The sequence below is a fragment of the Lineus longissimus genome, chromosome 17, assembly GCF_910592395.1.
Source record: "Lineus longissimus chromosome 17, tnLinLong1.2, whole genome shotgun sequence".
NCBI classification, from domain to species: domain Eukaryota; kingdom Metazoa; phylum Nemertea; class Pilidiophora; order Heteronemertea; family Lineidae; genus Lineus; species Lineus longissimus.
Genome location: NC_088324.1, coordinates 15,487,641 through 15,502,134, shown reverse-complemented (window position 1 = coordinate 15,502,134; position 14,494 = coordinate 15,487,641). Strand labels below are relative to the sequence as shown.

Here is a 14,494-nt window from a genome sequence, read left to right as displayed (position 1 = left end):
TGGTAAATTCTACATTCATGGTGAGCATGGTAAACTTTGAATTCACCATGGTGAACGCTGCTGCATTCACCATGGTGAGCATGGTCAACTCCGATTTTACCATGGTGAATCTGAGATTTTTTTCTTAAGGGTCATCTCCATCCAAACCAATTCACCGACTTAACGTTGCCCTCTTGGCTGTGACTGTCTCATCTCTCTCATCATGTTGTCAACACGGTTGAGCAGCCAGGACTGATTCGGCCTGGCTGTGACTGCCTCATCTCTCTCACCATGTTGACAACTTGGCAGAGCAGCCAAGACTGATGTGGCCTGGCTGTGACTGTCTCATCTCTCTCATCATGTTGTCAACACGGTGGAGCAGCCAGGACTGATTCGGCCAGGTTGTGACCGTCCCATCTTTCTCGTCATGTTGTCAACACGGTGGAGCAGCCAGGACTGATTTGGCCTGGCTGTGACTGTCTCATCTCTCTCATCATGTTGACAACTTGGCAGAGCAGCCAAGACTGATGTGGCCTGGCTGTGACTGTCTCATCTCTCTCATCATGTTGTCAACACAGTGGAGCAGCCAGGACTGATTCGGCCTGGCTGTGACTGTCTCATCTCTCTCACCATGTTGGCATCACAGTGGAGTAGCGAGGACTGATTCGGCCTGGCTGTGACCGTCCCATCTCTCTCATCATGTTGACAACTTGGCAGAGCAGCCAAGACTGATTTGGCCTGTTTGTGACCGTCTCATCTCTCTCATCATGTTGTCAACACGGTGGGGCAGCCAGGACTGATTCGACCTGGCTGTGACTGCCTGTCTGGTTGAAGCTGTCAAACACATCACCTTGGTGGGAACGTGGTGAAGCCGCCTTGTCACATTTTGCCCAGTTGTGACTGTTCCATCTCTCTCGATCCAAAGATGTGAAAGGAACATACTTTTAAAGTACCATTAATTTTGAGAGAAAAATGGTATATCCATTTCATAAGGCCGAAATTTTCCAAAAATCAAATATTTGTCTCACAGAACATTACAGACAAACACAAGAAGAAGTTTGTTTACATTTATTTAATAATGACTCGAGTTGATCACTTCTCACATGACGAACAAGTACAACATCGTTTTACCACGTTTCACTGATATTCTTTTTTATTCTTTGACAATTATTTGATTAACAAGAATTGCTAATAAGCTATCCCTGATCAGTGCAGAAGTTTGAAATAACCTAATGCTGCTGCACAATAGAAACTTCTTGACCTCTGAATTGAAGAGAAGGACAAGGCGGTTAGGTGCAATGTCTCCTGACACGTTGGACAGAGTGTCACCAGGGTTATGTAGTGTCAATTGGCTTCTTCAGCTCGGATAGTTTTGTACTCTCAATCAATTTGTTAGTTGGTGACAAATGAGTCGCTCATAGAATGTTCAACCAAACTAAAGACAAGTGTATTTGTTTTTTTAGGTCAGAGGTGTGTTTAATATCCTCCCCGATATCCCCCACCACCTCGGCCTCCTCCAAAACCACCTCCTCCCCTTCCATAGCCTCCTCCGCGGCCATATCCTCCTCCACGGCCATAACCACCACCACCACCACCACCACCACCACTGCCTCCATGATAGCCGCCTCCACTGCCTCCTCGGTAACCACCTCCACCACCGCCTCGATAGCCACTACCACCACCACCACCGTAGCCACCTCCACCTCTGCCACCACGGAATCCTCCACCTCCTCCAAAACTTCCACCTCGACTGAATCCACGATGTCCACTATAACCGGATCTGAAAAATGAATTGAAATCATAATTCTTCTTTCTACTTGGGCATGTCTTTGCCAACATGTCCTTGTTCAAATACTCCAATATCTATGTCTCCGCCTCGTTTGGGAAAGAAAACATAGCTACACTATTAAGAGATGTTAAATAGCATCTATGGATTCAACAAGAAGATCGGTGATCCCTATTCTTTGTTTAAAAACCTTCGTATTCCCAGCGTCCAGTTGGAGCAGTCTGATTAAACTACCTCGGACTCCAAACACCACCTACCCTTCAGTGGAATCATCTGTAATGCCAAACTTGCCAGCCTGAGGATGTGACATGGTCTGTACGACCTTCATCAGCTGTTTATCAACAAGCCCAGGCTCTGCTACCAGCTCCGGCTCCGATGTGAACTTGACAATCAAACCTTCAAGGGCAGGACGCAGGGCAACCACGCTCGCTGCCAGCTGGTGGTTTATCTTGAGGTTGATCCTGGAATCACAATAAAAGGAAGTCAGGTCTTTGTTTTCGAGTTACTCCTCATTCAATGCATTATGATGAGCGTTATCAACTCTTTTGCGGTCTGAAATTTGTGACTAAACTCCTCAGGCTGTGCACCAGAGGGAGATCAGCAGCTTGTTTTGGTGATCAATCACTCACCAGCTATCAAGACAGACGGCCTGCCCATCCGACTTGACATTCCGCGCTCCAAACAGCAGCAGCTGTAACGGTGTCACCATCGTCATCTGTTTACAGGAGACGGCACGCGTACGGATCTTCTCGCCGAACACAAAGAATGGCGAGCGGAATTTGACCTCTCTGTTGTTACAGTTGACCGACGACTTGTGGACCAATGCTGATTTACTCTCCATGGTTAGAACCTTTCTTTTCTCTTTGTGGTAACAAACATTGGGATAGAGGCCCATGGTAAGGAGTGTGATTACCTAAATGAGAAGATTCAAATATGATTGGTCAGATGACTATCAAGTTGCCTTGACTGGGATTCAAACCACAGATCATCAGATTGCAAGTCCACTACAGACTGATTACACCGAAACAACTGGACTTGTGTCCTTTCATGAGTCGCCTTATCTTAAACAAAAGAAAGAGAAAGGTCCATGACTTACAATATCGAGCTTTCTATCAGGTCCATTATAGTTAAAGAACTGCGCTGAGAGTGCCTCCTCAGGGAACCCACTCATGATGAGGATGTCCCGCAACTGGTTCTTGGCCTCGCACGTCATACGTAACGTGGGGACTGAGAGCGACTTCTGCTCACAGAACTGTAGCTCACAGGATTCACCACCAGTCCTGAATTTGAAAGGAATATGTCGGTCAAAAACATTTCAAGATGAAGACAAAATGAGCAAATGAGCTTTCAATGTTCTTCCACCTACCTTGCCTCCTCCCAACACCCGAAAGCATTCAGCAGTGCCACATGATCACTGCATCTCGAGCCAGCCAAACTCTTGTGGACCCAGCCAAGACGTCGGCGGTCAGTCGGGGTGATGAACGGTTCGGGGAATGTTGTACTTGCAGCAATTGTGCACATGGCATCTCCACAGCTGAAGAGGAAAAGCATGTTATCAAAGAGACGGTGAGTAAAGTTAGAGAAATGTAAATCTGGTGACAGAGCAAAGATGCATGGTTTTGATTTTTCCTGTTCAGTAAAGTTTTGAAATGAACAATAACTTTTTATACTCACAAGAAAATGCATCCATAAATGATCATCTTCCCAAGACGAGGTTCAATTGGCAGCTTTGCCAGGATCTTCCCGAGCGGCGTCAACTCATCATTTTTATCCAGTGCCTTCATCTGCCGGAGTAACGCTTCTGCTTCAATGACGGCATCAATAGGAGGTGGTTCAACAGCCTTTGATAAGAATATCCTGATTGAGCCGAGACGAAGGAGCTTGATGGAAAGTGCCAACTCATGAAGAGGAGTGCGGAAAATCTCTGGGGTCTGATGCTGCTCAAGCCTGAGAGGAGAAGAGAATGGAGAGATATAAACTTCAAGATCCTATTCAACCATTCGAGATTGGATGGTAAGATTAGTGAAAGTGGCACCAGTTTTGAAATGGGATCAGTTCATAGAGCCAGAACGTTTTTCTGCATCAGCAGGCAAGAGGGAGACCGATAACTGGTACCCTTTGCTCTAGCAGGGAATAAAAGAATAGCCAGACAGGGAGATCAAGTCATACTATAACTGCACTGCTGATCCTACTGTTCAGATCAACTCCCCCAGTACAAAAGCACTTAAAACGGCTCTCAAACTACTTACTTATCATATCTAGCTCTGCTGCACAGATGGAAGGTGAAGCCCGGCCTGACACGACCAGCACGGCCGCGTCGCTGCTCAAGGTTGGTCTTAGATGCCCACACAGTGGCATAGTTGGTCATGTTATTGTGACTGGTGAACAATTTTATCTTGGCTCTGTAATTATAATGAAAAATATTCACCTTGAAAAACTGTCATTTCTAGTTTGAATGAATCACATGATGCAAACCACTAAACCAAGATGTTGAGGAAGCCCCCGTAGTCCAGTAATTACTTTAAACCATCCATACTCACTTGCAAGAGTCAATCACATAGACAACATCATTGATGGTGATACTCGTCTCAGCAATGTTAGTGGACAGGATGATCTTCATGACACCTTCGGGTACAGGCTGGAACACCTTGTGCTGGTCCTCGCGAGGGATCTGCGAGTGGAGGGGCAGCACACGATAGCGTGAGCCACCTGAAAATATTACAAATTGCTCAAATCAAAACAAATACTTTCTTGACAAGTAGAGAACTCTCTTTGATGGTGCAAATGTTAACTTTCAGAACTCTTCCTGTGACTCCTTTATACAAAGTTTGGTGGCATCTAGAGCCATCTACTGTAGCAGGAGAGGGAAACAATGAATTGACAGTTTTCCCCTTCATTAGAGTCCACTGAAAACATGACATGTGCTAGAATCAGGGAATTGTTACCCTGCTTTGACCATGTCTGTAACTTACCAAAGATAGGATGCATGGTGAGATGCCGGTGGAGAGCGAAGATGAGATTCCATCCTGGCAGGAAGATCAGAACTGCTCCAGGGACATTCAGAGTCTGAACGTACTTCAATATGGCCTCAATTAGCTCAAATGACAGCTCCTTCTCGTTCAACATGGCCATGGCACGCCGGGTGCTGTCAGAGTAGTCGTTGCTGATGATCATGTTGCAGTTCTCCTGGAAGAGGTAAAACATGTATAAAGTGCCATAGTGGCTTAACGAATCAGCAAGGTGTCACATAGCAGTCACTATGAACTGGATTCCTAGGTTATATTCTCACCTCTCCACCATCCTCATTGCCAGTCTCATCATCATCACGGTCCTTCCTCTTCTTGAGCGGCGGTGGGGGCATAAAGTTCAACATCTGGATACAGTCCTCCAGGAAATAATCTGAAATTACACACAGCACACATTCAAATCAACAAGAATTTGTAAGCCTTTGTTGACAGAGGAGCCACTGCTTTGCATAACTTAGATACAACAGAGAGAGACCTGACTGATCCCTGCAAGCCTGCTGACATGTTCCAACGACAGCCATTCTAAAACCCTTCATCAGTAGTTTCATTCAACTGCTAAATGCCAAGTGATGATAAAAGATGAGTTTTCACTGAACCTGATCTGTAAGAAAGCCCTTTACAACAACTGTCACAATCCTCTGGCTCCACATGGGCACTCCTTGGGGCTACAAGAAGCTTCAAATAAAACAGTGCTCAGAATGTGTGCAGAGCAGTGCACATGAGAGTGTTGGGAGCTGCCCTTCTTCAGTCTTCATAACAAGTCTAGCGTTTTACCTTGTACTGGATAGACGCGTCCGTGAAGCTCCACAACGTGACAAGCCCCAAAGTAGTTTTGGAAAAGTGTGACATCGACCGTAGCAGACATAAGGATCACCCTCAGGTCGCTGTACATGTTCACCATGTCCCTCAGCAATACGAGCAGGAAATCAGTCTGGAAACCAAACATGGTATGGTTGAAACCAGGGGAGGCAGAGGATACCACGCGGGGGCTTATGGTCTAAAAACATCAAAATGTAAACAAGTGATCTGCCTGTGATCTTTGACATTTGCTACCATCTGCATCTTATTAGTAATAATGAACCTTTAACTTACATTGATATCCCTCTCGTGAATTTCATCGACAATCACATGCGATATGCCTCGGAGACCCCCCTCCAGCTTCCTCAACAGGGTGCCGACAGTGACGTAGATCATCCCTCCGAGTGGCCGTGGGAAGATAGACTCGAACCTCACGCTGTAACCAGTACTGACACCAAGATCTTCAGCTCTCTCCTCCGCAACACGCTCAGCGATACTCACAGCACTGATTCTACGCGGCTGTAAAGTAGAAAGGGCTGTGAAAAGACAGGAGCCAGGTAGAACAAATCAAGTTACACAAGCTCCCAATAGGGAATTTGTTAATCGACTCAATATCTCAGTTTCTGGGTCAGTCATCCTTCACCTACCTGTGTGATAATGATGTTGCAGTTTCCACCTTGTCCGTGTTCAATGTAATCATCCAAGATGAACTGTGGCACCTGTGTGGTCTTACCGCAACCCGTCTCACCTCGGATCAACACAACTGGGTTATGTGCAACAGACTCGAGGATTTCATCCTTAGAATTATGGACAGGTAGGCCAGCACGCTCTGACACCATCTTCTGTAGGCGGTTGTCGTTCTGCAGACGGTTTGACATTTCATTTTGGAGGTCTTGGCTCACCTGGTCCACTGTAGCCTAAAGAGAGAGAGTCAACAACCAGTGATAAGAACACTTCATCTTCCCTCCAGGACTGCACTTTGAGAATACCGTATTCATGGCTAAACAAATAGTTTTGGTCAGTGCGTTCCTGCCCAAATGCACTCAACAAGGTCCAACATTAAATAACACTTCAAAAATGACAAGTAAAATACAAAGTGAGATCTCCAAACGACTGTCAACTTACATAAGCCAAGGGTCCTTCATCAATATTACAGGCTGTCCACGGGTTCCAATTCTGCTGCGGTGGAGACCAGGACACCACACCACCACGCTGACGATTCCCCTCCTCAAAGCGTTGTGTTACCTGATCAAGGACTAACGAGACCGGTTCAGAGCCTTCCGAGGGTGCTGGTGCTGGAGTTAACTCCATGGCTTCCAGGCAGGACTCGATTTGCTGCACGAGGTCTGGGTCAACGGCGACCTCGATTTCAGGAAGCTGCAATACACGACATGATCATGAGCAGAACAACTTTATTGAATGGATAATTCCACTCATCCTTTAAACTGATCCCACTTGTCCTTTAAACGGATCCCACTTGTCCTTTAAACTGATCCCACTTGTCCTTTAAACTGATCCCACTTGTCCTTTAAACTGATCCCTCTTGTCCTGTAACAGTAACTATCACTAAAATCTGACAGAGCAATTACCTGTTCTTGATCTTTCTTCTTCTTAATGCCAGTGAATGCTTCAATCACTCCATAATGGAACATCTGACGAACCAACGAAAGCGCACAATTCTTCGAGGCCACTTGCTTATTGGAGCCATGTTCTCGTGAGGAAATTTCTGGAAGAAAGGACCGGTGATTAGGAAAAGCAAGGCAGAGGCTAGCAAAGATTGTCACCATGGTATATTTTGCAAGTCATTGTATCATTATTACAATATACTCCAGTGACAAGTCCCCCAGCTGTACAGCTCAAGGTGAAATACAATCACAGAAGTCGGCTCACCAAAATACAAGACAATGGCAGCCAATACCAGAGAACCCATGAATTGTTTTAAAGTTACAAGGCAAACTCAAGATATTAGCATCTTGATACTATGATAGCCACTACTGCACAAGGTTGGAATGGAAATCCACCAATCTTTATGGCTACCAGTACTATCAGTAAGGCTACATGAGCAAGTCACTAGACAAATCAAAGTCTGGTCCTAATCTGGTCACTGATATGATTAAAAGCATTTGTTCAGTGGCAGCCAACTTTGGAGGCAGCCGAAATTAAAATTTCAACTTAACTAAAAAGTCGGCCACTAGATGCAACTTTTCATGCGGAGAAAAGACGTTGACATTAAGTCATTCCTCCAACAATTTCTTCATCACATCATTTCTTCCAAAGCTATGTATTGCATGGTGCTACAGACTTGCTTGTGGCGCACACAAGTGGATTTTCCGACAAAAAATCACATCATGTGCGCCGACCGACACCAACAAGACTTACTTCCTGTTACGTTACTATACTCACTGTGGTTTAACTTCCGACAGAAGACAGCCATCTCGGCAATGAAGCTCCTAGAATGAACGGAAAGTGACTGTTTACATGATTTATGTAGTATTCAAAAGGCAAGGCTAGCTGAGAGAAGGAAATGCAAACATCTTATGAAGCTAATGACAGATAAAGCAAAGGGGTGATTGAAACACAGGGTAGCTATATTGTGGAGTAACTGGACAAAGCCAAGAGCTCACAAACCAAACAATGGCAGACCTCCTCTGTACATAATCTGAGACCAGGAGGCTGGAGCTAAATAAACGTAGGCCCAAAACGGAGGCTGTGCTTCACCACACGATCTCAATTTTAGTACAGAGATCCAACAGTGTGAAGCATTGCAAACAAATCTGGGCATTCAAAAGTGGAAGAAATGCAACCTGGAAGAGGACGGCAATGGCATTTTGAATGAAATACGAGTAAGGAGCTTTCTAATTAAACTACAATTATAAAGATTTACCTGTAAAGTAGCTGCAAACACAGACATCAAGGTAGCAGGTGGCATTCATGGTTCTGCACTTGGCCACCAGGGGTTTTGAACACTACAGAGAATGACACTGGAATCGAGAGTGATATCACCATAACTCAATCAGCAACTTGCTGACTTGAGTAATGTTGTTGTTCTCGATGCACTTTAGAAACAGTAATGTATGCCATTACCAAAAAAGTGGTCAGTAAAGTCTGAAATGTTTCCATTAGAAATGGGGTAAAGTCACTAGAATAGTAGTGTACTGCAAAATTCCCATTACTATATTAGTGAATGCACTCCAGTGGAGTTATTCTAAGCTGACAGCCAAATCATATATTCAAAGAGTAATGTAGTTCCATCACCCAAAAAGTGAAAACACTGGAAGGGTAACGTACAATCCAAAGGAACACTTTAAGAGTAATGTTTTTCTTAGCAACAAACACATAACCAAACGTCCCCTCACTTCTGTGGATGTGCCCCATCGCAATCTGTCCATTACCCAAAGAGTGGTAGCACTGAGAAAGTAATGTATTCCATTACCTAAAGAGTGATAACACTATAAGGGTAATGTATTGCCTTTACTCAAGATCGGGAAGAAATTACCATTACCCAAAAAGTATTCGTTTTGTTGATTCCAGCGTCATTCTCTGAGTCTATGTTCAATAAAAATTGTGTCAACATGCACATTTCTCATTACGTGACTTAGAAATGAGAAATGTGACTTAAGGTACCTTTTGGCACAATTTGGAGAACGTTTTTTATACCATCACTCAAAAAGTGCTAGATAAAGTTTTGGCCTCCAGTATAATTGTGACAGAAATACCCTAAGAAAGAAATCTTGAACAATGTCATCCTGAAAAGGTAATTTTTTAAAGCAAATCGATGGCCGCACTCTATTTTAAATTGCCAAGCGTGAGAAACCAATTCAGTCCCTACATCGAATAGAATTACAGCAGACCTCGGCAATTCTGACCCCCAACCCACTGACCTTGACCTCAAAAAAGTTTATAAAAAAACTGATTAAAACCAAACATGATAAAAAATAAATAAATTACATAAGAATTATGTTTACTTGGTGTTAAAAGCAATGGCACCAAGAATCTTTTTTTAAATCCATCAGTATTAGATTTAGAATTTCAAAAACATTTCACAGTTACAAAATTGCAAACCAACACAATGAAGAATAACTACTGCAATAAAGGCAGTTTTTGGCCGCATAAGAGTGTCACAACCCAGTAGACAACCACGTTGGTAGCAGTCTTTTGTCACTGCGCTGACCAACGGGTTCTTTTTGGTACCCTGGCTAAAGCGAAAAAGCACCCAGGGTTGATAAAAAGTAATCCAAAACAATTCTACCAAGCCCTGCCCATCACCCACTAGACTCTATGCCCATAATGAACATACTTATCATCTTCCAAATTACCCAGGCGTTCATAACCTTTTTTGCATTTTGAAACATCAGGGCCACTGCAGTTTTGAGACGGTATCAACTGGGGATAATGAACCCTCACTTGCACCAAGCAGTTCCTTTCAGGATGTCTTCAAGATGTTGATAGTTATACATACCTGTTGTGATCCGGCCCCACCATGCTATATTTATAATCAACGCTCGACTGTTTTGTTTGCTGTAGGTACTGATGTAGACGACTCTTTGCGTTCTCAACCGTCCAATTGCCATGGAGATCAGCATTCATATCGGCATCTTCAGCCTGTGGGAAAAAGATGAACATTTCTCCTTACTATTCTTTGGGACTAAACCTATGAATTTGCTCCACAAAAGAAAAACTTTTTAAAGTCTAAAATTATAAGAAATTGTTCACTCACATCTTCCACATTTCTCCTGTCTGCAGCCTCATCTCTGAATGGAAACCCACCTCCACCACCGTGCCCAAAGCCTCCACGCCCTCCTTGCCCAAATCCTGGCCCTCCTCGAGCGCCCCCTCCTCCATCACTATTGCCCATATCTCCACCCAGGCTCATATGGGGCGGCAGGTTAGAACCAGAGGGCAGCATTGAGCCACCACCAGACATTCCACTGTTATTATCTGGAGTCGGCATTAATGGCTGTAAAGATAAAACGATACTGTCAGACACCATCATCATAAGCTCTGGTAAGTTTTCCAAGTGGAATAATGAAACTACAGTAATCATAGAGACTTGTTACACATTTGGCCACCAGATCAACATTCGCTGGGACAGAGTCTTTCAAAATGACAAGAGTTGTATAAACCAAGCAAGAGCGGCTCTGCTTCTTTCAATAAGTGTCTCTACCTGATTGAGATCCGGACAATCCTCTTCCTTTAAGTGGTTCATACGAACGAGGTACTGCATGAAATCCTTGGCAGCATTCGTCTGGGCATCTTTTTTACTCGTCGAGTTACCAGCGCCGACATAGTCATAACCTTCCACGCGAACCTACAATGGAAGAGATAGCCTGGATGAGCAAGTTGATCACACTGATAATGAAGATTGTAGTTTATCTGTTGGTGAAGGTGCTAGCACTCAGGTATCTCATTTACACCAAATACACAGTTTGGGATCAATGGGATCAGTTTGGCCAGATTCTGGGAACGGTTTGCACTTACCAAGAAACACCCTTAACTATAGACGCCAGACAATATCTATGGACCTATTGTTCAGAGCCTCGGTGCCATTCTGTGGTAAGGGCCGTATTGAAATCCTCTCGATCATCCATTCTACATACCTCACACATAAATCTCTGCCTGTGCTTTGGACCAGATGGTCGCACTTCATAATTTGGCGGTCCAACTTTTCTCTTGCCTAGCCAGGCGTATAGAAACTGCTTCAAGTCAGTCATGGTGGGTTATCATGTAGTAGTTGTCTCACTAAGCCCAAATGAGACAGAAAAACAGACCTGAAAAAAACATAACTGTTAACAACGATATAACAATGAGATCAATGCATGAATTTCATGATGAATAGGGAAGTGATCTATTCTCGGACAATACATTTTTTTTCAACTTCGGCTAAAACCAATTAGAATATAAACAAGTCTAGTGTTCTAACAGTTCAAAGAAATATTACCTATGGGGAGATGTCAACAAAACGTAAAAAAACTACGTCTTACAAGGAGAGAATGATAAAAATGATGCCAATTTTCTGTGAGATTCAACCGCTATATTTCCGGATATTTCCACCCTAACTCTAGGGTTGATTCGTTAGCGCTTCCCAAAATTCATTTTTAACCCTGTTACACCACGCGCTGACCTCACGGTGTATGAGTATATAGACTGTTAACTCATATCAAATATTGTGTTGTACCGATATAAAAATAGTGCAACTAATTATTGCAAATATTTAACATTTTATACAATTTTTTTCTTGCAACATGCAGATTGTTTAATTTGTGTATTTCAAGGAATGAAAGACCTTAATTTGTGAAAAGATTACTTAGGACTATTCAATTTTTTTGTAAAAATGTAAAAATTTTGGACAAAATGGCGGTATCTTTTCCGCAGGGATAAGGTAGTTGATCTCGAGAACTTGAGAAATTGTCAAGTTTTCGTGGCGGTAAATTTGATTTTTACAAAGAAATTATCCCTGATATATCTGATGTATAGTCCGAATCTGCTCTAGCATCTGCATAGTTGGCAAGGGGAACACCTTGTGATCAGTTATGATTTTATATATCATAACAATCTAGGCCTATGGGCCTAGATCAGAAAGCTGAACAGACTGAAATCCTGATCGAGTCCGATCAAAGTTTGACCTCTCAAAATGACCACCTCCGGCTCCATCCATGACCACGAGCTACATGTATACCGCTTACGATTTCCGAGTGGGAGGGTGTTCACTCAGCATGTTCAGTTATTGATATGTTTTTCTCGGAATTTTCTAGGACTGTTTCTGTTGCCATGGGAAGACCCAAAGGAAAAGCTGCTGGTGTGAAGAAGGGAAAACGACAAGCTAAAAGTGGTGAGAAAAGGATGGCAATGATTCACCCGCAATGAATTTCTAGGATGTCGGGTGAAAACCGATTGAGTGATTCTCTCTTCCAACTCTTGTCTTTGATAGGAAGAATTTAGAGATCCAGTATACGAAGTCACAGACAATGTAATCTTGATGTAATTCCTAGGTATCCCCTTCATAATCCAAAACTAAAGAGACTTTCTTTTTTTGAGGAGACTGACTCAGTCCAGCTTTATTTCAATTCAGGTATAATGCAGATGTCATATAACTTTTACTGAGATAAAAGATAAGGCATAGTTGTAAAATTATGGTTCAGTATAAGTAAGTTATACTAAATATATCTTTCCAGAGATTGAAACTTGTGAAGAACAACAAGTCCCTAAGAAGAAGAAGTTATCTTGTGACGAGACTTGTCTTGCAGTATCAGGGAATCTGGGGGACAAAAATACCCAAGGGAAGGAACATGACTGTCCTATTGCAGCGTCACAGTCATTTCCAGTGTCACAATCTACCAGCGGAAAATTCATCCCGGTGTTCTTGAAGAAGAAAGTTATGGTGAAGCCAACTGTAGCTCAAGGCAAAGGGGTTGATAAGAAGCTACTTGTAGTTGAAGCAGCAGTTGGAAAAGATCGGAAGTTACCGACAATTGCAGAAGACGTCGGACAGCCTACGAACCGACCGGAGACATTTCCTGCTTCAGAAGATCTGTCACAGCCTCTTGAGACGTCTCATGTTTCAGAAGATCTCGCACTGTCTCTGGAGACGTCTCATGTTTCAGAAAATCTCTCACTGTCTCTGGAGACGTCTCATGTTTCAGAAGAACTCGCTCAGCCTCTGGAGACATCTCACATTTCAGAAGAACTCGCTCAGCCTCTGGAGACATCTCACGTTTCAGAAGAACTCGCTCAGCCTCTGGAGACATCTCACATTTCAGAAGATCTCTCACAGGTTCCAGAGATGACTAATGCAGAAAAGTTGCCTGACGCAACATGGAACAAGCCTGATGATGAAATTGAAAAGGGTGTGGATGTCCCAACAATATCAGACTTAGGACCGGGTGCTGTAGAGTATGAAGTTGTTCTTCAGGATGTGACGGCAGCTGAAGAGACTGAGGACGAGGTCAAGACAGGAGCTTGTAATACTGCATCAGAAGTAGGTAATTCTGGCTTGAATGAGGCTCTTGCAGCCAAGAGTGTACCAGGGACATTGGTTGTGCCAGAGACATTGTCTGTTGAGACAACATATTTCAACCACGAAGCAGTGTTCGGCATTGCAGGTAAACTAAACATTGACAAGTCTGTAGTGCCTGATGTGGACCCAGCACAAGAGGCTGAAATGGCAGAGTCAATTGGTATAATGACAGGCCAGCCTGAGTCTTTACTGGGAAATGACTCCGTTGAAAAGCCAATGGGGTACAGTGCTGGTATCCTTCGGTCGCAAGGACAACATCCAAGGAGGATGAACCTGAACCCAGCAGGTGGGGAAGGATGTGAGGTTGATTCAGTCTTGGCAAAGGGTCAGGAGATATTACTGAGAGGTTTAGGTTTAAACGGCCATGAAACAAGTCCAGATCGGTCTGAAATGGAGATGATTGGTCAGCTTGAGCCACAGGACAAATTGAGCTTATATCCAGTCAGGGAGGACAAAACTTCTGCATTGGATGTTGGATCTTCTGATGAAGAGTTTCGAATCAATGTTGTGGAAAGTGTCCTGAAGATGATGGATGAGGAAATGGGGACAGGGATTCTGGTAGGTTGTGACTTTGCAGCTGGAGATGACAATGGGCGAGACATCGTGGATGGCATGGATGAAACAGTTCTGAATACAGCCTCACCTCAAAGACTCCCTACCAAGAATTTGAAGGATAGGGTCCATGAGCTTCTTTCTGGAGCTTCAGGGGACAAAACTGGGATTCCTGGCAAGACAATTTTGAGTGAAAAGGAAGCGGCAAGTCATTCCAGTGAAGAACAGAGTGGAAGTACAGAAGAGGCTAATCTTGAAAAACTAGGATTGATATCTTCAAGGGATGTGGTTGATGAGATGAAATTAAAATCAGATGGTTTGAAGGATTACTTGGTGAAG

At 43.6% G+C, this 14,494-nt stretch overlaps 1 protein-coding gene across 3 annotated transcripts; it reads right to left on the bottom strand.

The window, feature by feature from the left end:
- Positions 1-1,030: 1,030 nt before the first annotated feature.
- LOC135501509 (ATP-dependent RNA helicase A-like) lies at positions 1,031-11,645 on the bottom strand. Of its 3 annotated transcripts, none has more exons than XM_064793655.1 (21): positions 11,571-11,645; positions 11,187-11,357; positions 10,754-10,897; positions 10,307-10,546; positions 10,049-10,191; positions 7,993-8,039; positions 7,179-7,315; positions 6,715-6,966; positions 6,237-6,506; positions 5,884-6,108; positions 5,566-5,722; positions 5,055-5,164; positions 4,738-4,951; positions 4,306-4,474; positions 4,015-4,167; positions 3,440-3,712; positions 3,132-3,299; positions 2,862-3,045; positions 2,395-2,678; positions 2,023-2,226; positions 1,031-1,759 (listed from the first exon to the last, which is right to left on the bottom strand). In XM_064793655.1, exons 2-21 carry the CDS (start codon positions 11,298-11,300, stop codon positions 1,456-1,458), a joined length of 3,792 nt encoding a protein of 1,263 aa, XP_064649725.1. In that variant the 5' UTR covers positions 11,301-11,357; positions 11,571-11,645; the 3' UTR covers positions 1,031-1,455. The 3 variants fall into 3 exon arrangements, with proteins under 3 accessions (XP_064649725.1, XP_064649726.1, XP_064649727.1); XM_064793656.1 differs by having other exon boundaries at positions 11,528-11,633; XM_064793657.1 differs by lacking the exons at positions 10,307-10,546; positions 10,754-10,897; positions 11,187-11,357; positions 11,571-11,645 and adding an exon at positions 8,474-8,570 and having other exon boundaries at positions 10,049-10,065.
- Between the last annotated feature and the right edge of the window lie 2,849 nt (positions 11,646-14,494).

Bases quoted from the DNA above. Each gene is read 5' to 3' on its own strand.
- LOC135501509 (XM_064793655.1), bottom strand. From the start codon at position 11,300: ATGACTGACTTGAAGCAGTTTCTATACGCCTGGCTAGGCAAGAGAAAA. The intron at 10,192-10,306 runs GTGAGTGAACAA...TTTTTCCCACAG, and splicing joins ACAGGAGAAATGTGGAAGAT to GCTGAAGATGCCGATATGAA. The intron at 2,679-2,861 runs GTAAGTCATGGA...CTTCTCATTTAG, and splicing joins CTGATAGAAAGCTCGATATT to GTAATCACACTCCTTACCAT.